Source organism: Saimiri boliviensis, chromosome 7 (genome assembly GCF_048565385.1).
Source record: "Saimiri boliviensis isolate mSaiBol1 chromosome 7, mSaiBol1.pri, whole genome shotgun sequence".
In the NCBI taxonomy this organism is placed as follows: domain Eukaryota; kingdom Metazoa; phylum Chordata; class Mammalia; order Primates; family Cebidae; genus Saimiri; species Saimiri boliviensis.
Window position 1 is genome coordinate 36337746 of NC_133455.1, and position 25346 is coordinate 36363091.

General features: G+C 41.8%; 1 protein-coding gene across 3 annotated transcripts in view; it reads right to left on the reverse strand.

Moving 5' to 3' along the window:
• The window catches only part of CFAP54 (cilia and flagella associated protein 54), a 318455-nt gene extending 293794 nt beyond the window's left edge, over positions 1 to 24661 (reverse strand). For 2 of the 3 annotated variants that reach the window (XM_074402388.1, XM_074402387.1), the window contains exons 1-5: positions 24311 to 24640; positions 14710 to 14815; positions 11584 to 11727; positions 9008 to 9179; positions 2853 to 2911 (exon numbers count right to left, since the gene is read on the reverse strand). In XM_074402388.1, coding sequence (XP_074258489.1) covers positions 2853 to 2911; positions 9008 to 9179; positions 11584 to 11727; positions 14710 to 14815; positions 24311 to 24627 — 798 coding nt within the window. In that variant the 5' untranslated portion in view covers positions 24628 to 24640. Of the gene's footprint in view, positions 1 to 2852; positions 2912 to 9007; positions 9180 to 11583; positions 11728 to 14709; positions 14816 to 24310 lie in introns of all 3 variants that reach the window. The other variant, XM_010340325.3, reaches the window with a different exon arrangement.
• Between the last annotated feature and the right edge of the window lie 685 nt (positions 24662 to 25346).

A 25346-nucleotide genomic window follows, 5' to 3' on the forward strand; every position in this document is an offset into this window, starting at 1 on the left:
ATCAAATCCATTTTTGGCTTCAGCTCAGGAAACAATTTACCAGCTGGGGATTTGGGAATTACTGGTGAAAATTATTAATTTCCTTGAAACATATTATATTGAACAAACTGAAAGAATGTCATTCAGACCTTCAGGTGTCTAATGTACAACCACCCACCACCCCAAAATTATTGCCTCCGTCACCTCTCATTCCCATCCCACAAGACTGGCACCACAGAACCATACTCATTTGAGGCCAGGCACTGTGGCTCACGCCTGTAATCTCAACACTTTGGGAGGCTGAGGCAGGCAGATCACCTGAGGTCAGGAGATCAAGACAAGCCTGGCCAACATGATGAAACCCTGTCTCTACTAAAAGTACAAAAAGTTGCCAGACGTGGTGGTGGTTGCCTGTAATCCCAGCTACTCAGGAGGCTGAGGCAGGAGAATTACTTGAACCCAGGAGGCGGAGGTTGCAGTGAGCTGAGATCGCAAGACAGAGCAAGACTCCATCTCAAAAAAAAAAAGAAAGAAAGAATTATGCTCATTTTAGTCTCATTTTACAAGGAATTTAAGTTTTGAAATATAATGAACAAAAAATAATTTTAGTGGCATAATTTATGTACCCTGTGCTTTTATTAATTCATATAAATTATTATTGGTTCCCATGGTTTCCTTATGGTTGAAAAACTGAAGATTTATCTCCAAATAATATTAGAATATATATTTAATCAGCATGGCAAAATACTTAACTGTCCTCATTTTATCAGAAGCAAACTCAAGGTATATGAGGAGGAGTGCAAATAAAATATCTTACAAAGGTTATAAATAAGAAAGGTTATAAACAAGAAATTATTTTAAGATGATTGTCACTTTAAAATGCTGTCAGCGTTAACAAGCACACACGCTAACAGTGAAACGTTGGCACAGACATCTCTGCCCTTCAAAGCTTTGGCAGCAAGCACTGCAGCAGACCACACTATGATGGTCCTATGAAGCCATGTTTGTTGTTACACCAAGTGTAACCAGAGTATGCAAATTCTCTTTAGGAAATCATCTGTAGCTGAATGTAGCATCGTTGCAATAGTCTCTAGGCCAAGTTTACATTAGACATGGGACAGAACCCCCTCAGTTTAATTCACACTCAGAAAGCTGGCACAGAGCTTGTTCAAGTCACTGTCTGTTTTAGAGTTTTTTTAATTTGAGAAGCAAAACAGAGAGAGAACACATAATTAATGTTATCCATCGAGCATGCAAATATCTTGACTTCCATTGTTATTTTTCAAATGTTGTCAATTTTTACGATACTTGGCTATGCTTTGAGGAAATAAGAAAAAAACTCTCTCTCCTGAGTGTTAGAATATTCAGGGTTAGGTTCTGCATGGAATAAAGAATAAAGTAGTCATGTTTTAGATGCCAGCAACAACTCAAGCAGGGTCTCAAAAGGAGTATATTTGCCCTTCTTGGCCTACATTGCAATAACTGGAAAATTAATACAGGGAATAAATTAATTTTTCACAGTGGCTCACACCTGTCTCCTGCAGACAAAAATGCTACCAACATCATAGGGAAGTCAATAGAAGCATCAGCAACTTCCTAAAGCCAACACTGAGTGGTGACCGCCGGTAAGTAAGAATCTTGTTATAAAACAAAGTCTCCTTGCCTTCGTCATGCAGCTGCGTTAGAGTTTAAGTGTGCATTCATCCAATTCGCATGCAGGCCATAAGTAAAGCGGAAGCACTTCAAGCAGAATAAAATCTAAGCTCCGTATCATGACATAAAAGGGGTAACCATAGTTTATCATCCAAACCAGGACACCTTTTTCTTCATTTTCTTAAATTTTAATTTTATTTTGAGACAGAGTCTTGCTCTGTCACCCAGGCTAGAGTGCAAAGTGGCACTATCTTGGCTCTCTGCAACCTCTGCCTCCCAGGCTCAAGCAATCTTCCCACTTCAGCCTTCCAAGTAGCTGAAGACTATAGGCACAAGCCACCACATCCACCTAATTTTTGCATTTTTTGTAGAGACGAGGTTTTGCCATGTTGGTCAGGCGGGTCTCGAACTCCTGGCCTCAAGTGATCTGCCCATCTAGATCTCCCAAAGTGCTGGGATTACAGGAATGAGCTACTGAGCCCAGCCCAGGGCACTTTTTTGTTTTGTTTTGTTTTTTGTTTTTGAAACTGAGTTTCACTCTTGTTGCACAGGCTGGAGTGCAACGGCATGATCTCAGCTCACCGCAACCTCTGCTTCTTAGGTTCAAGAGATTCTCTTGCCTCAGCCTCCAAGTAGCTGGGATTATAGGCATGTGCCACAACGCCCAGCTAATTTTTGTATTTTTAGTAAAGACAGGGTTTCTCCGTGTTGGTCAGGCTGGTCTTGAACTCCCGACCTCAGGTGATTTGCTGGCCTCGGCCTCCCAAAGTGCTGGGATTATAGGCACGAGCCACAGTGCCCAGCCCCAGGCCACTTTTAATAGTAAAAGTGGGCACTATTGATAATTACTACAGGACAACAGGCATAAACCAGGACTTTCCTGGGCAAGCCAAGATGGATGGTCACCTACCTAAAAATACAGTAACCAGATGGATGTTCAGTATCAAGTGTGAGAAGTATGACTATCTGAGAGACAGAGAATACCTAACAATTTCAGGAATTCCCTTTCTTTTCATTAATATTTTATCATATTTTTACATATGATGCTTATTAAAGCAAAACTAAAAATAATAAAGCTATACAATACATATATTATTAAAGTTTATATTATATAATTCTCTAAATATTCCTTGTTTAACATTCAATATACTGTGTAATGAAAGCCTTAAGAAAACTAAAACAGGAAACAGGGGAAAATATTTTGTCAGTAAATTTCATACCTTGGAAGACTGACCTATGACCATCAGTTTTCTGCAAATGGTGTAAATATAAATGGTACCTGGATGGAGAAAACGATTGTTAACATGTTGTACAGTCAAATGATGAAAACTTTACATTTCAGTTTCTGTGGTTCAAGTCCGTAGGTCCCAAAACAAGTGATCTCATGAGAAAGTCTGATAATGCTACACAGTCATACTCATCAACATTTTTCTTGTAACTTGTAAACAAAATCATCAAAATAATTAATATGGCCATATTTTAAATATGTTGACACAAGAATCTTTTAGTCTCATTTTACAGGCAATTTAAGTTTTGAAGTATAACGAACAAAATAATAATTTTAGTGGCACAACTTATGTACCCTGTGCTTTTATTAATTCATATTAAATATTATTGGTTCCTGGCCAGGCACAGTGGCTCACACCTGTAATCCCAGCACTTTCAGAGGCCAAGGCAGGTGGATCATGAGCTCAGGAGTTCGAGACCAGCCTGGCCAGTATGGTGAAACCCCATCTCTACTAATAAGACAAAAATTAGCCAGGCGTGGTGATGCACGCTTGTAGTCCCAGTTACTGGGGAGACTGAGGTAGAAGAATCGCTTGAACCCAGGAGGTGGAGGTTGCAGTAAGCCAAGATGACGCCACTGCACTCCAGCTTGGGTGAAAGAACGAGACTCTGTCTCAAAAAATATATATATTTAATTGGTTTCTATGGTTTCCTTATTGTTGAAAAACTAAAGATTCAGATTTATCTCCAAGTACGATTAGAATACATAATTAATCAGCATGGCAAAATACTCAACAAGAAAACTCATAATAATTTAAAATTCATAATGCATGACAGGTCATATTATATTTACTCTAAGACTTGTATAACATTTTTCCCATTATCAAGGTATGTCCTATAAGCATTCTAATGAAAAAAACAGCATTTCCAACACCTAAGTAAAGTTATTGAAGTATGCTTTTGCATCAGACCATTAATTAAATGAGGACAGAGGGCTGGAGGTAGGGTTGAAGAGAGGAGTGGGGAACATCACCGTACTTCTCTCTGTATACAAGCAATTTATCAAGTACTCAAAAGATGGTAACACGCTTTAAAAAGGCATGTAATTGTAACAGGTAGTCTATTTTCTATAAAATATCTCATCAAACATTCATAACCATAAAAATTCAACAATTATAATCCTGTGTTCTAGTTTAAACTTTTAAGTTTCTGATGTCCAGGCATGGTGGCGCCTGCCTGTAATCCCAGCACTTTGGGAGGCCAAGGAGGGCAAAATATCGGAAGTCAGGAGTTTGAGACCAGCCTGCTCAACATGGTGAAACCCTATCTCTACTAAAAATACAAAATTAACTGGGTTGATGGTGTGCACCTGTAATCCCAGCTACTACTCAGGAGGCTGAGGCAGGAGAATCGCCTGAGCCCAGGTGGCAGAGGTTGCAGTCAGCCAAGAATGTGTCACTACACTCCAGCCTGGGTGACAAAGCGAGACTCCATCTCAGAAAAATAAATAAATAATTAATTAAAAGTTTGAGAAAAAGGCAACTGTACCAAAACATCTATCACTTGATTAAAATACAATTCTTAGAATAATAAACATCAATTACACAAATCAGTGACCCCCAAAATTGAACAAAACTTAAACTTAAATGTATAGTACCATAAATTTCATAGAGAATGCAACTGGTCCTTAACATTCAGGGACTCGACATTATTCACGTGACTACCCCCAGGACATCCAGTTATTCATTCCACTCAAGATCCACTGGGGAAGAAACCACTCGGCTAGTAACAATTCAAGCTCAGTCGACTTATCTCATGAGGCTTTGTTGACCTCTACCCTTCATCTTTTTTTCTTTTCTTTTCTTTGAGATAGTGTTTCACTCTGTCACCCAGGCTGGGCTGAATGGCTCAATCTTGGCTCACGGCAACCTCCACCTCCCAGGTTCAAGTGATTCGCCTGCCTCAGGCTCTTGAATAGATGGGACTACAGGTGCACACCACCATGCCTAGCTAATTTTCATATTTTTAGTAGAGAGCATTTCTCCATATTGGCCAGGCTGGTCTTGAACTCCTGACCTCAAGTGATCTGACTTCCCAAAGTGCCGGGATGATAGACGTGAGCCATCATGGCTGGCCTCTATTCTTCATCTTTAAAAATAAGCTCGTATGGCCTGGCATGGTGGCTCATGCCTGTAATCCCAGCACTTTGGGAGGCCGAGGTGGGCGGATCACGAGGTTAAGAGATCAAGATCATCCTGGCCAACGTGGTGAAACCCCGTCTCTACGAAACATACAAAAATTAGCTAGGCATGGTGGCACGTGCCTGTGATCCCAGCTACTCGGGAGACTAAGGCAGAAGAATAGCTTGAACCCAGGAGGTGGAGGTTGCAATGAGCCGAGATTGCACCACTGCACTCCAGCCTGGCAACAGAGCAAGACTCCATCTCAAAAAAGAAAAAAATTAAAAAAAAAAATAATAATAAGCTAATGTAAGTGTTTCTTTGTAGGAAAAAAAAATAGTCACCAAATAAAAATACGCACAGGAAACACATGTCTGTCCACAAAACATGTGATGAGGGTGTAAGCCAGGAGCTTATATAAACATGCCAGTAACAGGGAGCTGGGAAACGGAAGAAGGCCTCAGGAGACTGCCCTCAAGAATGACAAAGGCCCTCTGTATTTCAAAAAAGTGCCTTTAACCTTTCCAGCCCTAAAAGGTTCTGACCATAACCGAGTCCTTTGACAATTCAAGATGTTGGCATGGCTCACAAATTCCTGCTGCAAAAGCCAGATTGAGAAAGCAAGTGAGAGAGAACACAGACTGAATCTTTATGGTCTCAGGGTATTTCTGGAAGTTTGCTTCACTTTGTTTTATTCACTTACTTACTTATCTACCTACCTACCTACTTACTTACTTATTGATTGATTGATCGATTGATTGAGATGGAGTCTCACTCTGTCGCCCAGGCTAGAGGGAAGTGGTATGGTCTTGGCTCACTGCAACCTCTGCCCCCTGGGTTCAAGCAATTCTCCTGCCTCAGCCTCCCAAGTAGTTGAGATTATAGGTGCATATCACCACATCTGGCTAATTATTGTATTTTTAGTAGAGATGGGGTTTCACCATGTTGGCCAGGCTGGTCTCAAACTCCTGACCTCAGGTGATCCACCCACCTGGGCCTCCTAAAGTGCTAGGATTACAGGCATGAGCCACCATGCCCGGCCTGTTTCATTTTTAAACCAGTCTCTAATAGGAGTTTATTGCCTGGTCTTGTGAGTCCTTTTCTTTAAAAATGGCCACCATCAAAATAATCTAGTTGATGGTCTAAATTGGTTGAGTTCTGTTTAGTTGAAAAGTAAGGTATTACTCAATATCCATATACCCAATTAGATTTTTTTTTTTTTTTTTTGAGACGGAGTCTTGCTTTGTCACCCAAGCTAGAGTGCAGTGGCATGATCCTGGCTCACTGCAACCTCTGCCTCCCAGCTTCAAGCTATTCTCCTGTCTCACCCTCCCAAGTAACTGGGATTACAGGCATGCACCACCACATCCAGCTAATTTTTATATTTTTAGTAGAAACCAGGTTTCCATGTTAGCCGGGCCGGTCTTGAACTACTGACCTCAGGTGATCCACTTGCCTTGGCCGCTCAAAGTGCTGGGATTGCAGGTGTGAGCAACTGCGCCCAGCCTAGATTTTATTTAAAAACCAAGATTGGTTAAATATTTGAAGAAACCAAGTGTGTGTGTGTGTGTGTGTGTGTAACAGTCAATTAAAAGTAAATACAGTAAATGTCTAACTGAAAAAGTCAAATATATTTTGATCACTTATCAAGGCACACTTGACCTTTTCAGTCAAATATAGTTTTGACTACTCAAATTCGAAATCGTCAACACTTGAGGGTCTCTGCACTTGCTGATCCCCCAGTTGAAATGCCCTTACACCAAATACCCAGAAGCTTCACTCTCCAAACTCTTTCAAGTCTTTGTTGCACTGTCCTCTCAGCAGCCCAGCCCCTGCTCTCTCTATCTCCTTCTGGCTTTTTCATTTCTTCATAGCACTCATCACCATCTGACATGATTCAGTTTTGATTTGGTTAGCATCTCCCTGCCATAGAAGTCAACATGAGAATGTGGTTTTTGTCTGTTGTCCACTCCTGTGTGTGTCCCTAGCACCTAGAACAATGCCTAGCATATGGTATGCATTCAGTAAGTTTTAGATGAATAAATTAACACAGGGAGAGTAGTTACTGAAACTAAGCATGTGTGTCTCCCAGAACCCAGTAACTCCACTCCTGGGCACAGATCCCAGAAAACTCTTGCGCAAGTCTATAAAAGGACATGTATAAGGATATCCATTGCAGAATTACTTGTGCAAGTAAGAGAGGTAGGGCAAAGCAGGTGCTCATTCCTAGGCCTGTATGGATATCTGTAATATAATTCAGCAGGCGGAATTAATGAATTAGATTTGCATACAGGAACTTGGCTAGATTCTAAAAACATAATATTCAGCAGGAAAAAAATAGGAAACAGAATAAAATCTAGAGCACAATGTCATGTGTATTAAAAAAGAGAAAAGAAAAAAAAACACACACCAAGAAAAAGATATCAAGGATATATCTTTGATATCCTCCAAAGATATAGGATACAGAAATAATCTTCTTTTTTTAAAGACTATTGGGAGAGACCAGGCACAGTGGCTCATGCCTGTAATCCCAGCACTTTGGGAAACTGAGGCAGGCAGATTGCTTGTGGTCAGGAGTTTGAGACCAGCCTGGTTACCATGAAGAAAATCCGTCTCTACTAAAAATACAAAAATTAGCCGGGTGTGGTGGCATGTGCCAGTAGTCCTATCTACTCAGGAGGCTGAGGCAGGAGGATCACTTGAACCCGGAAGGCAAAGGCTAAAGTGAGCCGAGATCACATCACTGCCCTCCAGCCTGGGCGACACAGCAAGACTCCATCTCAAAAAAAACAAACAAACAGAGAGACTATTGAGAGAAATGTAATCCCAGTGCTTTGGAAGGCTGATACAGAATGCCTTGAACCCAGGAGTTCAAGGCTCAAGGCTTCAGTGATCACACCATTGCACTGCACTCTGGGTGAGAGAGTGAGACCCTGTTTCAGACAAAAACAAAAAACAAACAAAAAAGACTATGTGGGGTTGTGATCTTAAAAGGAGTAAAGACAGGAAATCATGCTCATTTCCACCACTCAAACAAGGCCTGACCACAGGGCTCAACCATTGGGCCTAACATGGAACTGCTGCTCCTTCTCTGTCCCTACCCAGATGTGTGAGGGATGGCAGCAGGTGACACAGGGAACATGGAATCTCTGGAGGAGAATCGGATACAAAAGCTTAATAATCACTGGACTGAAAAATCTCATCAAAGCTGGCCTCATCTCTGGCAGCAAATGTAAAGTCTAATTTCAATCAAAATGTCAAAACATGACTTGGGGGTGGGTGAGAAAGGAAAAGGCTAGAAAATAGAATTTCAGTTGCCATGGATGAGAGGGAAAATCCAATATGGTTCCTTGAAGTTATTTGATCCTGGCTTACACACATCAAACACACTGTCATTAGTATTTTCCTTCTAAAAAAATCTATTGTCCAGAGAACAATACAGTAAGTTGCAACTTTAGAGAAAAGTATTACATTTTTTAGCTAAGATTCATTTCTTTAGACATACACATAATGTATATATATATGTGTGTGTATGTTTGTGTGCGTGCATGTGTGTGTGTGTTCCTCAGTGCTCCTCACTCAAAAACAAGTAGGAGGAGAATGTCACTTTGTAGAAACCCAAAGCCAAGTTGTTTGAGGAACGGGCCCATTAATGGGTGAACCAATCTAACGTGCACTGGTTCTTTGACCCTTCTCTATTTATATATACTCATTAACGGCAGCCCTGCTTTTTGGACACCCAAGAGTGATTATTCCCACAGCCTCTGACCCTTTCTGCAATGAAAACCACATGCTTTATCCATCCCAGTTTATGAGGACAAACCTGTAATACAAATGTTAAAAAAAAAAAAATCCTATTATGAAATGCGTATGTTTTAAATCACAAGGTAATCAAGCTACTGTCAAAACTTAGCATTGAAGTAACTGTCTGAAAGACACAATGGAAAATAAAACACATCAGCAAGTACCATTGAAGATAATCCAGCAAAGATGCTCCTGTGGGAGAGCCACCTGCATGATGAGCCTTAAGAAGGACAAGATATGCAGACACTGGATCATGGATTCTTTATTCTGCAGGTTTTCATCACTGTCGCAGACCAGCTGGTAGTTGCACATATTTTTGCCACTCAAAGCATGAAACTGAAACACACGGAAAAATAGAAATAGAAATAACTGGCCGGGCATGGTAGCTCACATCTATAATCCCAGCACTTAGGGAGGCTGAGGTGGGGGAATCACCTGAGGCCAAGACTTTGAGACAAGCCTGGCCAACATGGTGAAACCCTGTCTCTACTAAAAATATAAAAATTAGATGGGCACAGTGGTGGACACCTGTAATCCCAGCTACTCAAGAGGCTGAGGCAGGAGAATCGTTTGAACTCAGGAGGTGGAGGTTGCAGTGAGGCAAGATCGCACCATTGCACTGCAGCCTGGGTGACAAGAGTGAAACTCCATCTCCAAAAAAAAAAAAGAAAGAAAAAGATAGAAATAACTTAGGAAAGCATTTCTCAAAATGTAAAAAACTAAACTGGAAACAATTACGGATAACTAATTTAATAGATTAGTATACAAAGAAACATGATAGGTTTCTTTAAAACATCCATTTACTTAATACTAGCTTTCCTTAGTCAAAAGAAATTTAAAAGCAAAAACAAAAACAAAAAAATACAAAAATCCTATTACAAAAATACAGAATTGAATCAATTGTTGTAAGCTCATCCAGTGGCATTTTAACTTACTTATTAATTCAGACATGATTTAACCATTTACACAATTCACTCAATAAATGTTTCTTGAGCACCTCTATTAGCCATCCTGCTCTTGGAGGAGGGAAAACAGTTCCCGGCTCATGCATCTAGGCTCATGCAGCACTGAAGTGACTGCTGTGGTCACTGAATTGTAAATCTTTTGTAAGGTTGGATGAGAAGGTTTAAAATAAAGTGAGGCCAAGGCAGGCAGATCAGTTGACCTCAGGAGTTAGAGACCAGTCTGGCCATTATGGAGAAACCCCATGTCTACTAAAAATACAAAAATTAGCCAGGCATGGTGGTATGCACCTATAACCCCAGCTACTCAGGAGGCTGAGGCAGGAGAATCACTTGAGCCCAGGAAGCAGAGGTTGCCGTGGGCCAAGATTGCACCACTGCACTTCAGCTTGGGCAACAGAGTGAGACTCTGTCTCAAAAAAAAAAAAAAAAAGTGAGGCCATTATAGGGGTGACTCAGGCTCAGAAAAGTAGAGAGCACTCCATATATTCCAAAGAATTTGGACTTTAGCCAAAAGGCAAAGTCAATGGGTAGTGGGACAAAATGAGAGATTTCTACTTCAGAAATTAATTGGCCAGGCACAGTGGCTCACACCTGTAATCCCAGCACTTTAAGAGGCTCAGGCAGGTGGATCATGAGGTCAGGAGTTTGAAATCAGCCCGACCAACCTGGTGAAATCCCATCTCTACTAAAGATACAAAAATTAGCTCGGCATGGTGGCATGCACCTGTAATCCCAGCTGCTCAGGAGGCTGAGGCAGGAGAATCACTTGAACCCAGGAGGCAGAGGTTGCAGTGAGCCAAGATCTCACCACTGCACTCCAGCCTGTGTGACACAGAGAGACTCTGTCTCAAAAAAAGAAAGAAAGAAAGAAAGAATTCTGGCAAAGTATGAAAAGCAAAAAGCAGAAGGTAGGGGGTAAAGGCTACAAAGAGGGGAGTAGGAGAGACTTTTTCAAAATGGGGTGCCAACCTACATTGCCCAGTATTCTCATTCGTGTACCTATGGTACAGCCAAATTGAAGGTTCAATGGCCCCCCAAACAGGCCTTGAGATTTTCTGCTTATTAACCACATACTGTTCCCTAGGCCTTGAATAGTCCTCAGTTTAAAGTAACATAGATTTAGAGTCAGACTGATCAGAGTTCAAACACCAACCCTGCTCATTGTTTTAAGTGAGCTAAGAAACTTCCATTTCCTAATCTATAAAAGAGGCACCTCTTAGGACTTTAATGAGGTTGCAAGATGATAATTCATACAACGTATTTAGAAGGGTACTTAGCACATGGAAACTGCTCAACCGGTGAATCAATGGTAGTAATTAACAAAATACTGGTATACTAGAAATAAAGTATAAAATTTTTTTATCAGTAGATTTATGGTGAATCTCAAGAGTCACTTTTTTATACTACGTGATAAGCTTTATTCTTCTCTTCTCTAAAATAGGGATAATAGTATGTAATTCATAAAATCACTTTATCAAATTTACTTTCCAAAGCACTTTATAAACTAAAAGCACTCTATAAATATTAGTTATTAAATAACAATAACTATCTGCTACATAAGTGAGTGACTGCAATGACTTAGTTTCCAAAGCATCCTTACAAAGCTTAGTAAGTTCACTTTCTTATCCAGCACTGAATGTATTGATTAAGCAACTTACAACACTTGGCTAGATGCTATGCTAAGCCAACAAAAGACATTTAGAAGTGGTCAACTAAAAGATATACTGCATAGCTAATCATGAATTATAGCTATTTTAGCTGCTCTTTCATCTTACTGTAAGTCCAGCAGTTTTATCTCTAAAGCCTTTTGGGAAAAAGGCAGCTTTGAATTGAGTTACATCCACTTTATTCTCATCAAAATTGGTACTGAACTGCTGAAGATATCTTCCATAGCATTGTAAAAGGGCCAGTTTGTATTCCTGAAATAAAAAGAGAACTTGATTAAAATTTCAAAATATCATTTAGTTTATCATTATTAGGTAATATTCACATTATTCTTAATGGTATCAATGTTGATTATTACAATTATGCCATGACTATCAGCACCATTTTCCAAAAACACAGCAGTCATAGATACTGCACTAGACAATGTAAGTGCATTATTTCATCTAATTCTCCTCACCACAAGCCTATGTGAGATGCGACTCTCATGATCACAAGGATTAGAATACTTCCTATGGCACTGTGTGTGGTAATACCTACACATACTCAAAATCCAGGCTCCAAAATTCAGCATCACCAGATGATGGTAACTCACATACCCAGAGAGGTGGAGGAGTAGTCTTGCTTCTCTGATACCTCATAGGCTTGAAAAAGAAAAGGGAGAGAGAGAGAGAGAGAGAGAGAGACAAAGGGAGGAGAAGGAAGGAAGGGAGGAAGGAAGGGAGGGAGGGAGGGAAAGGGAAGGAAAGGGAAAGAAAAGTGGAAGGAGAAAGGAAAGGAAGGGAGGAGGAAAAGAAAGGAAGAGAAAGAGAAAGGAAGGAAAGGAAGGGAAAGAGAGAAAAGGAGGGAAAGAAAGAAAAAAGAAAGAAAAAGAAAAAGAAAAAGAAAGACAGATGGGAGGGAGGGAAGGGAGAGGGAGGGAGAGGGGAAGGAAGAGAAGAAGAGGGAACCAAAGAGGAGAAAATAAAAGAAAGAAATGCAGAGTGAGGTGAGCTAGCTGCCTCTCTTTTAACTGTCAATAGACTCTGAAGTTGCATCAGGACAAATAAAAAGCATCTGAGCAGTGGGATTTTTATTCATTCAAATTCATGCTTATGTTCCCATAACAGAATCAGATGCCCCATTTCTGTAACCCACAGGGCTCAGTTGCCTGGAGGGTTTCAGGGCAGGGAACAGGGGACGTGAGCAGTGCTTTCAAGATGAGACACCTGTCCAGTTACCTAGCCCCTTGGGAGGCATCCACAGTCAAACACTGTTATGTTTACATTTCTTTTTTTTTTTTTTTTTTTTTTTTTTTTTTTTGAGACAGAGTCTTGCTCTGTAGCCCAGGCTGGAGTGCAGTGGCAAGATCTTGGCTCACTGCAACCTCTGCCTCTCAGGTCCCAGTTCAAGCAAGTCTCCTGGCTTAGCCTCCAGAGTAGCTGGGATTACAGGCACATACCACCATGCCGGGTTAATTTTTGTATTTTTAATAGAGACAGGGTTTCACCATCTTGGCCAGGCTGGTCTTGAACTTCTGACCTCATGATCCACCCGCCTTAGACTCCCAAACTGCTGGGATTACAGGCATGAGCCACTGCGCCTGGCCTGATTTGTTTTTGCTCACTAATTAATCCTGAATCTTTTCTGCTCTAACTTGATTGATATAACAAATTCAAATTAAAACAAATATTCCACAAGATGATCTTTACTACAACTAAAATAAAAATAGAGCCTAGGAACCAAAGTAACAAGTTCATTTTCAAAATTATAAATACCTTTAAAAAAAAATAAAAAGGAAAGACAGGGTTTTACCATGTTGCCCAGCTGGTCGCAAACTCCCGGGCTCAAGCGATCTGCCTTCCTTAGCCTCCCAAAGTTCTGGGATTACAGGCGTGAGCCACCATGCCCAGCCTGGCCAACATTCCCTTCAGTGAAAAGTAGATAAAACTTTTTCTTTGTTCCTTTAATTAAATTTTAAAATATCCCATCTAGGCCTTTCTATCTAAAACATTCTGAATCCTTAGCTACTAGCCCTCTTTAACTTGCTTTATCGGTGTCTAATATACACCTCCCTCCTTCCTCCACCAATATCCACTCCAACCCCACAGATTTCTCAAACAACCCCAAACGGTGCTTTTTATTTGTATTACCAGCTTCTTATACTGAAAAGTATAAGGATGGAGAAGGGACTGTCTTCTAATTCTTGTTGAAACTCTTGTTCCACTTATGTGAATAAAGCTTACAAGTTGAATCTCACCTGGGTTTCTTTTCTGTAGCTTACCAAGCCCTGTATTTTCAATTTTCTAAGACCCACATGGTCCATTTATGTGGAACTATGATTTTTCTCTAGTTTTGGCAGAGGAAAATAGATCTTACTTAGTTCTTCATTATGAAAGTTCCACTACTCATATCCTCTATTTGGTAAATTTGTCTCTCAGACCAAAAGGATTAACGTCCAGAAAATAGAAACAGAGGGGAAAAAATGAAGTTGAGAACTGAAGATTAAGAAAACACGAAACACTGCCTACGGCTGGCCTAAAATCCCATTGTCTGACATTCATATAAATTAGAATAATTTGAACCTATGCCAGAGCTTAAGGGGGAAACTCTCATGATCATTAATGGAAAACCCAGCCATGCTGTGGTCTCATCAAACCAAGTCCACAGCATTCCAAGACCCAGGCATTCAGACAGAACTAAAAGTAGGGCACAAACTCAGTCTGCAATACAATACTGAGCAAGAAATAGGGTATGTATGGAACAACTGTTATAATGATATACAGCAAAACATTAAGAAAGAGTTGAAAGACTTGAATAAACAGGGCACTGAAGCAGGCAAAAGAGCCACAAGGCCAGAAGCCCTGAAGGTTGACCACTGGGCAAGGCCAGCCATGTGAAAAATAACAGGAAGTGATATCTGGGCTCCTTTGTATAAGGTAGGAACATGATGATTCAGCATTTCCTGTTGTTCGCCTACCACACCCTCTGTTAACCTGGCCTCCCTCCTGCCCATCCACAGCCAGCTGCCTGTCTGTCCAGGAATGTCTCACCTCTGGGAAATCTCAACTACGAAACTAAAAAGCAAATACTTTTTTCGGTTACTGTGCCTTAATTAAACTTTTTATGTACTGATTTATTTTTTTCTAAGGAAAAAATCAAAACATGTAAAATAGGAATGGTATCAGACTAAATACTGTAATAATAATAATTAGCTACATGAATATCTTTTTGATTCTCTTCCCTCCAGAGGCACTTACTTTCATTTGACAAAGGCTATCTCCAACCTTCAGAAGCTTTTCATTGTAATAGTCAGCGGGCAGCCTGGGAGCGTATTTAGTCCAGATATTAAACAAAGAAGTGGCACTATAAAAATCATAAAAAAAAAAAACTAAGTCTGCAGGAAACTTCAGTTAATTAACAAGCAATCCTTTAAAACTTACCTTGTGCTAAGCCTTTCCAATGTGCCTTATTTTTAATGTCCAATTATTAATAATAAATGTAATTACAGTTAAAATTATTGTTTCCTATGTGCCAAGAACTGATTGTAGCCCTTTATATGCATTTTGATTTTTTTTTTTAATCATACTCTAAGTTCTGGGTACATGTGCAGAACATGCAGGTTTGTCACATAGGTATACACGTGCCATGGTGGTTTGCTGCATCTATCAACCCATCATCTACATTAGGTATTTCTCCTAATGATATCCCTCCCCTAGCTCCCCACCCCCCGACAGGTCCCAGTGTGTGATGTTCCTCTTCCTGGGTCTATGTGTTTTCACTCTTCAACTCCCACTTATGATTGAGAACATGCGGTGTTTGGTTTTCTGTTCTTGTGTCAGTTTGCTGAGAATAATGGTTTCCAGCTTCATCCATGTACCTGCAAAAGACATGAACTCAACACTTTTATGGCTGCATAGCATTCCATGGTGTATATGTGCCACATGCATTATTTGTTTTAGATCCTTTACTGCTTAGAGCAGTTTTAAGTTCACAGTAGAATTCAGGAGAAGGTACTGAGATTTCCGATATATACCCTGTGTCCCCAAACATGCACAGCCCTCCCCATTATCAACATCTCCACTAGAGTGGTACCTTTGTAATGAGGAACCTACACTGACACATCATTATCACCCAAAGTCCATGGTTTAGGGTTCACTCTTGGTGTCATCCATTCCATGGGTTTGGAGAAATGTATATAATGTCTATCTACCATGAAAATATCACAGAGAAGTTTTACTACCCCAAAAATCCTGTGTGCTCCACTTACTCATCCCTCATTTACCCCTCAATCCTTGTTAACCACTGATATTTTTACTGACTCCATAGTTTTGCCTTTTCCAAAATGTCATACAATTGGAATCATACAGTAGGTAGGCTTTTCAGATTGGCTTCCTTCACTTAGTAATATGCATCCAAATTTCCTCCATGTCTTTTCATGGCTCAGTAGCTCATTTCTTTTTAGCACTGAAACCAACTCTGCTGGACCTTGATCTGGGACGTCCAGCTTCCAGAACTGTGAAAAATAAATAAATTCCAGTTGTTTAAGCCACCCGGTCTATGGTATTTTGTTACGGCAGCCTGAGCTGGCTAATGCAGGACCTAACCCTAAGAACTGAAGAGGGCTTGAGTACTTATGATATACACATTTCAGCAATAATGAAACATCTAAACAGAAACCTGTCAATTAACTCATTTGGGTAATAATATTGACTGAGTCATTGATTGAGTGACAAAGACAGTGCATCCCTGCCTTCGTGAACTGATTAATAATATATTTAGGTAGAAAAACATATGCATGCCTGGCCGGGCACGGTGGCTCAAGCCTGTAATCCCAGCACTTCGGGAGGCTGAGGCGGGTGGATCACGAGGTCGAGAGATCGAGACCATCCTGGTCAACATGGTGAAACCCCATCTCTACTAAAAATACAAAAAATTAGCTGGGCATGGTGGCACATGCCTGTAATCCCAGCTACTTAGGAGGCTGAGGCAGGAGAATTGCCTGAACCCAGGAGGCAGAGGTTGCGGTGAGCTGAGATCGTGCCATTGCACTCCAGCCTGGGTAACAAGAGCGAAACTCCGTCTCAAAAAAAAAAAAAAAAGAAAAGAAAAACATATGCACGCACCAAGTAATAAATAACAATGCCAAATAAATATGGCAAATATAAACCACAGACTATTAAAAAGGGAGAGGTGTTTTGTTTGCTTTATTCCTCTTTTACTTTCATTTACTGCTTCATGAAATGCCACGGTATTTGAATAAATATAATGAATCCAAGAAATTCACCAAGTCTTACTAGAATTCTTAAATTATGCAAATGAAACACATAATTCTTCTAAACCTTACAGATGAGATAATGACTAGCTTTGTTACTCATAAAAGAAAAATACTGGCTTTGTTAAATCAATCAAGATTGTATAATAAGAAAGAAAAAAAATGCCTTTTCTTGTTGAACCCTAAGTTCAGGTTAAGGCTGCTCATTGGGAATAGCTTACATAATGATTAAACTATATAATATATACTATATATAATATATAATATACATATATAATATATACTATAGAATGTACATCATTTGAGAAGAAAATGCTAATGTACTTGGGACTGTTGGCTGTTGCTAGATATGTAGAATGTCCTAAAATAAAAAATCGCCAGGAGAACAGGCTCATGACTGTAATCCCAGCACTTTGGGAGGCCAAGGAGGGCAGATCGCTTGAGGTCAGGAGTTCAAGACCAGTCTGGGAAACATCTCAAAACCCTGTCTCTAGTAAAAATACAAAAATTAGCCAGGTGTGGTGACATGTGCCTGTAGTCCGGCTACCAAGGAGGTTGAGGTACGAGAATAGCCAGATTGCCTGAACCCAGGAGGCGGACATAGCAGTAAGCCAAGATCAGGCCACTGCACTCCAGCCTGAGCAACAGAGCAAGACTCTGTCTCGAAAAAAAAAAAAAAAAAAAGGAAAGAAAGAAAAGAAAATCATAACTATATAAGCAGAATATCTCAATCTAGGTGCTTATAGCAAAAGCACATTTTAAAAAATGTATCACACTCTTATTTAAAGACATTTCTGATACAACATTAATTTATTTTGTAAATACTATGAATTTTATGCTTATAGAAGTTTCCATAGTTATAAGGATAAACAAATTTTGATATAAAAAATAACCAGCTGTCGGCTGGGTACAGTGGCTCACACCTGTAATCCCAGCACTTTGGGAGGCCAAGGCAGGCAGATCACAAGGTCAAGAGATCGAGACCATCCTGGCCAACATGGTGAAACCCCATCTCTACTAAAAGTACAAAAATTAGCTGGGCACAGTGGTGCACACCTGTAGTCCCAGCTATTTGGGAGGCAGGAGAATCACTGGAACCCAGGAGGCGGAGGTTGCAATAAGCTGAGATTGTGCCACTGCACTCCAGCCTGGCAACAGAGCAAGACTCCATCTCAAAAAAACAAATAAATAAAAATAAAATAACCATCTGTCAAATAAAAGCAACTCCTACATCCTGTGCTTTTAACTGGTCTCTACACTGCTAGTCTTGCTCCCTTTAGACATGATCATCAGAATAATATCTTAAAACAAAAATTGGGACAGGTGTGGTGGTTCACAACTGTTATCCCAGCACTTTGGGAAGCCCATGCTGGCGGATCACTTGAGGTCAGGAATTTGAGACCAGCCTGGCCAACAATGGTGAAACCCTGTCTCTACTAAAAACACAAAAATTAGCTGAGCATGGTGGCAGGTGCCTGTAATCCCAGGTACTTGGGAGGCTGAGGCAGAATTGCTTGAACCCTGCAGGCAGAGGTTACAGTGTGCTGAGATGGCACCACTGCACTCCAGCCTGGTTAACAGAATGAGACTCTGTCTCAAAAAAAAATTACGTAAGGGTAATCCCTTGCCAAAACTACCCAATGGAATAAATGGAAACTCTTTAAAATGGCCTCAACCTTCCAAAGCCCTATTATTCCTCTAAATATCACCTCATGCTGTTGTACCTCTTTCAGTGTGCTTCTGCTAAATGGGATTCTGTCCATTCCTCCAAAGTAGGAATGGATCTGTTCTGCCAAGGATCTTCCTGAATTATTCTCCCCATTTATCCTCTCCGTTTGGTAGTCAACTCCCTGGCATCCTTCTAATCTCAGCTCAATGGCACCTCCCTCACCACTCATTTGAAAGCAAATCCCCACTATATTCTCTTTAAGCCTCTGCTTTAAGCGTCATCTACTCTGACCACCTTATTGAAAATTGCAACTTCCTGTCTTCCACTCCATAACGTCTTTTTCTTTTTTTTTTTTTATTTCTAATGGGAATAGATTATCTTCTGTTTCTCTCTAGCATTTATAATTTTTTTTTTTTTTTGAGACAGAGTCTCGCACTGTCTCCCAGACTGGAGTGCAGTGGCTCAATCGCGGCTCACTGCAAACTCCTCCTCCCAGGTTCAAGTGATTCTCCTGCCTCAGCCTCCTGAGTAGCTGGGATTACAAGCACCCGCCACCATACCCAGGTAATTTTTTGTATTTTTAGTAGAGACAGGGTTTCACTATGTTGGCCAGGCTGGTCTCAAACGCCTGACCTCATGATCCACCTGCCTTGGCCTCCCAAAGGGCTGGGATTACAGGTGTCAACCACTGCAGCTGGCCGCATTTATCATTTCCAAGTTACCATAAAATATGCCTACTTCGTGTTTATTGTCCAGTTCCCTCTCTAGAGTATAAACTCTAAGGCGGCAGAGATTTTTGTCTGGTTCACTGCTGTAGCCACAGTGCCTAGTAGGACGCCTGACACATGTAAGTGCTCAGCAGTTACTTTCATAGCATTTGTTGTTTGTATATTGACTAATGACTCATTGAAAGTCTGTCTCCCTCTCTAGACCCTAAGCTCCATGAGTGCTCATTCCCATATCTATTTTGTTCACCATTGTGTAACCAGTGTCTAGTACATGGCTTCACACATAGCAGGTGCTCAGTAAAAACTGTTGTATAAATTTTAAAGGCCTAAATTGTGTGAGAGGTTGGATTGTTAAGGCACACGTCAATACAACACTTGTGATTCTTACAGTCTTTTTAAAGATGGTGCAGATACTGTACTTACAGATTGGCCCATGTCTACTTTCCTATATGTAATATTCACAATTACTGAGAACATAAGGATAATAACTCTTGTGGCTTTTTTTTTTCTTTTTTGAGACAGTCTCATTGTCACCCAGGGTGGAATGCAGTGGTGCTATCTTGGTGCACCTGCAACTTTCACCTCCTGGGTTCAAGCGATTCTCCTGCCTCAGCCTCCCAAGTAGCTGGAAGTACAGGCACGCAACACCATGCCCAGCTAATTTTTGTATTTTTTAGTAGAGACAGAATTTCGCCATGTTGGCCAGGGTGATCTCAAACTCCTGATCGCAGATGATCTTCCCACCTCGGCCTCCAAAAGTGCTGAGATTACAGGCGTGAGCCACCATGCTGGCCAAGGATAATAACTCTTGAATCCTTTCAATACTCAATATTTATTGAATGTTTACTATGTCCCAACCCCCAGACTAAGTGCCAGAAATACAGCAATGAAAGAGAGACACATTATCCAGAGTCACCAGGGAGCTTACATCCTAATGAAGGAGACAGACAGTACACAAGAAAACAAATCAATTAAAAAATATAAACATCTGAGTGACTCTGCATTAGATAGGAAAGGCCACTCTAAGAAGGTGCCAACTGAGCTGAGACCTGAAAGAAGAGGAGCCAGATTTCTGAAAAGCTTGGGAAAGAACATTCAGACAACAAAGACTGCAAATATAAAGGCTCTGGGCTGAGAAACAGTGGACCTGTTTCTCTGGCAAGTCCTGAGAGAAAAGTGAGGGATGAGCTAAGCTGAGAAAGGCAGGCAGGGTCAAAACCTCAGCCCCTGGAGAGTATCAGAATTCTAAAGTGTATTCCAAAAGCAATAGGAAGCAAGAGAAAGACTTTAGATAGGATTTATAAAGATCATCCTGACTGTTAGATGAAGAACAGATTTGAGACAGAGTGGCTGCTGGGAAAATGTGAAATGGTGCTGGTTTGGACTAGAACACTGGTAGTGGAGATGGGAAAATGAAGTACAAAGACGGGAACTATTTAAATATAAATGTATAGGCCTGGCACAGTGGCTCAAGCCTGTAACCCCAGCAATTTGGGAGGCCAAGGTGAGTCGATCAGCTGAGGTCAGGAGTTTGAGACCAGCCTGACTAACATGACGAAACCCCATCTCTACCAAGGATACAAAAATTAGCCCGGTGTGGTGGTGCATACCTGTAGTCTCAGCTACTCAGAAGGCTGAGGCATGGGGATTACTTGAACCTGGGAAGCAGAGGTTGCAGTAAGCTGAGATCACACTACTACACTCCAGCCTGGAGTACAGTGAGACTCCCTCTAAATCAATCAATCAATCAATCAATCATGTAGACTAGGTATATAATAGGCTCTCCTTGGTCAATTCTTGGTTCTCATCTTGGCCAGTCAGCAGGATTTGCAACAGTTGATCATTCCTTTCTTCCTGAAATACTTTCTCTACCTGCTTGTAGTACACCAGGCACTTAATGGTTTTCCTCCTACCTCCCTGGCTGCTCCTTCTTAGTCTCTGTCAGTTTCTTTGTATTCCCTCTTTTTTTTTTTTTTTTTTTTTTTTTTTTTTTTTTTTTTTTGAGGCGGAGTTTTGCTCTTGTTACCCAGGCTGGAGTAAAATGGCGCGATCTCGGCTCACCGCAACCTCCGCCTCCTGGGTTCAGGCAATTCTCCTGCCTCAGCCTCCTGAGTAGCCGGGATTACAGGCACACGCCACCATGCCCAGCTAATTTTTTGTATTTTTAGTAGAGACGGGGTTTCACCATGTTGACCAGGATGGTCTCAAACTCTTGACCTCGTGATCCACCCGCCTTGGCCTCCCAAAGTGCTGGGATTACAGGCTTGAGCCACCGCGCCCGGCTGTATTCCCTCTTTCTATCCATGTTGGAACATCCCAGGGCTCAATCCTTGGACTCTTCCTTTCTCCATTTACACACACGCTCCCTTAACTATTCATCAGGTGTCATGATTTAAATATCATATGAATCCCAAATATAGATCTCATCTGACTTTCAGATTCAAATGTCCAACTACCTACATCAGGCGTCCCCAAACTTTTTACACAGGGGGCCAGTTTACTGTCCCTCAGACCGTTGGAGGGCCGCCACATACTGTGCTCCTCTCACTCACCACCAATGAAAGAGGTGCCCCTTCCTGAAGTGTGGCTGGGGGGGCGGGGGCAGATAAATGGCCTCAGGGGGCCGCATGTGGCCCTCGGGCCGTAGTTTGGGGATGCCTGAACATGATAGCTCCACCTGGATGCCGAATTGCATCTCAATTTTAATAAAATTAAGCTCTTGATCTCCCTCCCTCTTGCTCGACCCACACAATCCCACCCCAGGTCTTTCCCATCTGCCATTCTCCCTGTGTGACCTCCCTTTGCACAAAAATCCTCATCAATTGCTCCCATATATCTTTCTTATCTTTCTGAAAAGGGACTTTTCCTGACCTTCCCTAACCACGCTTCCCACAACCGCATTTAAAATCACAACACTCAGGCCAGGTGAGGTGGCTCATGCCTGTAATCCCAATACTTTGGGAGGTCAAAGTGGGAGGATCCCTGAGCCCAGGAGTTCAAGGCTTCAGTGAGACAGGTTTGAGCCACTGCATATCAGCCTGTGTAACAAAGTGAGAACCTGTCTCAAAAAAAAAAACAGATGAAATTGGTTGGGCACAGTGACTTTTGCCTGTAATCCCAGTACTTTGGGAGGCCAAGGCAGGCAGATCACGAGGTCAGGAGTTTGAGACCAGCCTGGCCAACACAGAAAAATGCCATTTCTTCTAAAGATACAAAAATTAGCCAAGCGTGGTGGTAGGCACCTGTAATCCCAGCTATTTGGGAGGCTGAGGGAGGAGAATCACTTGAATCCAGGAGGCAGAGGCTATAGTGAACTGAGATTGTGTCATTGCACAACGGCCTGAGCAACAACGGCAAGACTCCTCTCAAAAAATAAAAACAAAAAATTGCAACATTCATCTCATATCCTCCATCCCCATTCCTGGTTCTACTTTTCTCCCTAGCAGTCATCTCCTTGTAAAATTATTTACTTACATACTTGTTCAGTGGTTGTTTATGCTCACAAAAACATGCTCCATAAGGACGTAGATTTTTATATGTTTTGTTAATTTCATGTTTTTCCAGTTCCTTGAACAATACTTGATATACACTATGTGCTCAATAAATCCAATAAATCGTTGTTGGTGGTTTTTTGGGTTTTTTGTTTGTTTTTTGAGACATTCAAGTCTTGCTCTGCTTCCCAGGCTGGAGTTTAGTGGCGCAATCCCGACTCCCTGCAACCTCTGCCTCCCAGGTTCAAGCAATTCTCCTGCCTCAGACTCCTGAGTAGCTAGGATTACAGGCATGCACCACCATGCCCTGCTAAGTTTTGTATTTTAGTAGAGACTGGGTTTTGCCATGTTCATATTAAATGCATGAAGAAAAAAATGTAAAACTATTCACTATTCACTATTCTAGTATTCTTTGCCTTTTGGCAAAGAATTGTTTACCTTTGGAGGAAGAGAAACTGAACATTTCTACTGTTCAGTTTACAATGTATTTAACCAGAAAAGAAAGATGGTAACATAAGCAGGAAAGAACCTTAAAAAAAGTTTGCAGTTTGCAGTAATAACATGGTGACAGAACCCCCAAAAAGGCAGCCAGGCACAGTGGCTCATGCCAGTAATGCCAGCACCTTGGAAGGCCGAGGTGGGTAGATCACGAGGTCAGGAGTTCAAGACCAGCCTGGCTAATATGGTGAAACCCCATCTCTACTAAAAAAAAAAAAAAAAATATATATATATATATATATATATATATATATATATATATATATACACACACACACACACAAACAAAATTAGCTGGGTGTGGTGGCACGTGCCTGTAGTCCCAGCTGCTCGGGAGGCTGAGGCAGAATAATTGCTTGAACCCAGGATTGCTTGAACCCGGGAAGCAGAGGTTGCAGTGAGCCGAGACCACGCCACTGTACTCCAGCATGGCAACAAAGCGAGACTTGGTCTCAAAAAAAAAAAAAGGAAAGACAAAAGAACCCCCAAAAAGGTAAACAGTTGTGCAGAATGAATCGCAAAATTAAGAAAACATCACTGTAATCCTAATAACAATATAAAAAGGAATTAAAGTACACATGTTCACGGGATGGCATACTTCATGTATAAATTTTTGGCTCACTCAAGGGTTTTACAACTTCATGTTGTGAGTATATAAATCTGTATATGGAGAAAAAGGAAAAACTTCGAGGTAGCTTAGGTTCATGAAGCTAGTTCTTGATAGTGAAGTATGTCATCCCGTGAACACGTACACTTTAATTCCTTTTTATATTGTTATTAGGATTACAGTGACTTTTTCTTAATTATGCAATTCATTCTGCACAACTGTTTGCGTTTTTGGGGGTTCTATCACCATGCTATTACTGCAAACTGCTAACTCTTTTTCAGGTTCTTTCCTGTTTATGTTACCATTTTTCTTTTCTGGTCAAATACCAAATGGTGAGTTATGAAACATTTCTGTGTAGACTTTTATTTTGACCTAAGCAGGAAGCCAAGATATAACGTCTTCCAGGAATGAATGATTGTTAAGAACGACGAGTCGAGTCTCCACTTCTTAAACTTTGTTTCTCTCTCCTGGACCCTTCCGCCAGGCCATCTGCAAAGCGGCACCAGCCCTGGGGCCACCACCTGCATCCTCAAAGCCTCTCCAGGGTCCCCTCCTCCAGCTGGTGCCCTCCCCAGCGCCCTGCCAGCGCTTACCAACGCCGGCGGAATTCGTGCTTCTCTTCCTCCGTGGTGGCAAAAGCCTTCTTTTTCCTCATAAAGCCTAACAACTCCCGGATCTCCTTCTCACAAGAGGCCAGAAGCGGGTTTTTCTCGTCCAGCGGCCCATAAAACAAGGCTACGGGCAACGAGTCCTCGGGGCAGGTCCCCTGAAGCAGAGAGCACCGGGAGCTCCCGTTTGACTCCTTAATCACCGGGGAGGTCAGGAGCGGGGTGGACGGCAGTTCTGGCAGCAACCCCGAGCTGGCGGACTCGTCCGACGGAGACTTCGAGGGAGCGCCCTGCGCCGCCATATTGACGCTCCCGGCTAGCCTGGAATGTCTGTGTGTACACGCGGTTGCCTGGCGACGGTCTCGGGGCAACCGAGCATCCCGCGCCCTTTCCGGGAAACACAGCGGCCCCTGGAGGGCAGAGTGAGAAAGAACCAGGTCCAGAAAAGAATGACGCTCCTTTGGAGGTACGTTGCCTGGTTGCACACCGGCACCGCTGTATGAAATGCGAACAAAGAACGTTCTGGTGGCCGGGCGCGGTGGCTCAAGCCTGTAATCCCAGCACTTTGGGAGGCCGAGGCGGGTGGATCACGAGGTCAAGAGATCGAGACCATCCTGGTCAACATGGTGAAACGCCGTCTCTACTAAAGATACAAAACATTAGCTGGGCATGGTGGCACGTGCCTGTAATCCCAGCTACTCAGGAGGCTGAGGCAGGAGAATTGCCTGAACCCAGGAGGCGGAGGTTGCGGTGAGCCGAGATCGCGCCATTGCACTCCAGCCTGGGTAACAAGAGCGAAACTCCGTCTCAAAAAAAAAAAAAAAAAAAAAAAAAAAATTAGCTGGGCGTGGTGGTGCATGCCTGTAATCCCAGCTACTAGGGAGGCTGAGGCAGGAGAATTGCTTGAACCCAGGGGGCGGAGGTTGCGGTGAGCCGAGATCGTGCCATTGCACTCCAGCCTGGGTAACAAGAGCGAAACCCCGTCTCAAAAAAAAAAAAAAAAAAAAAAAAAAGAACGTTC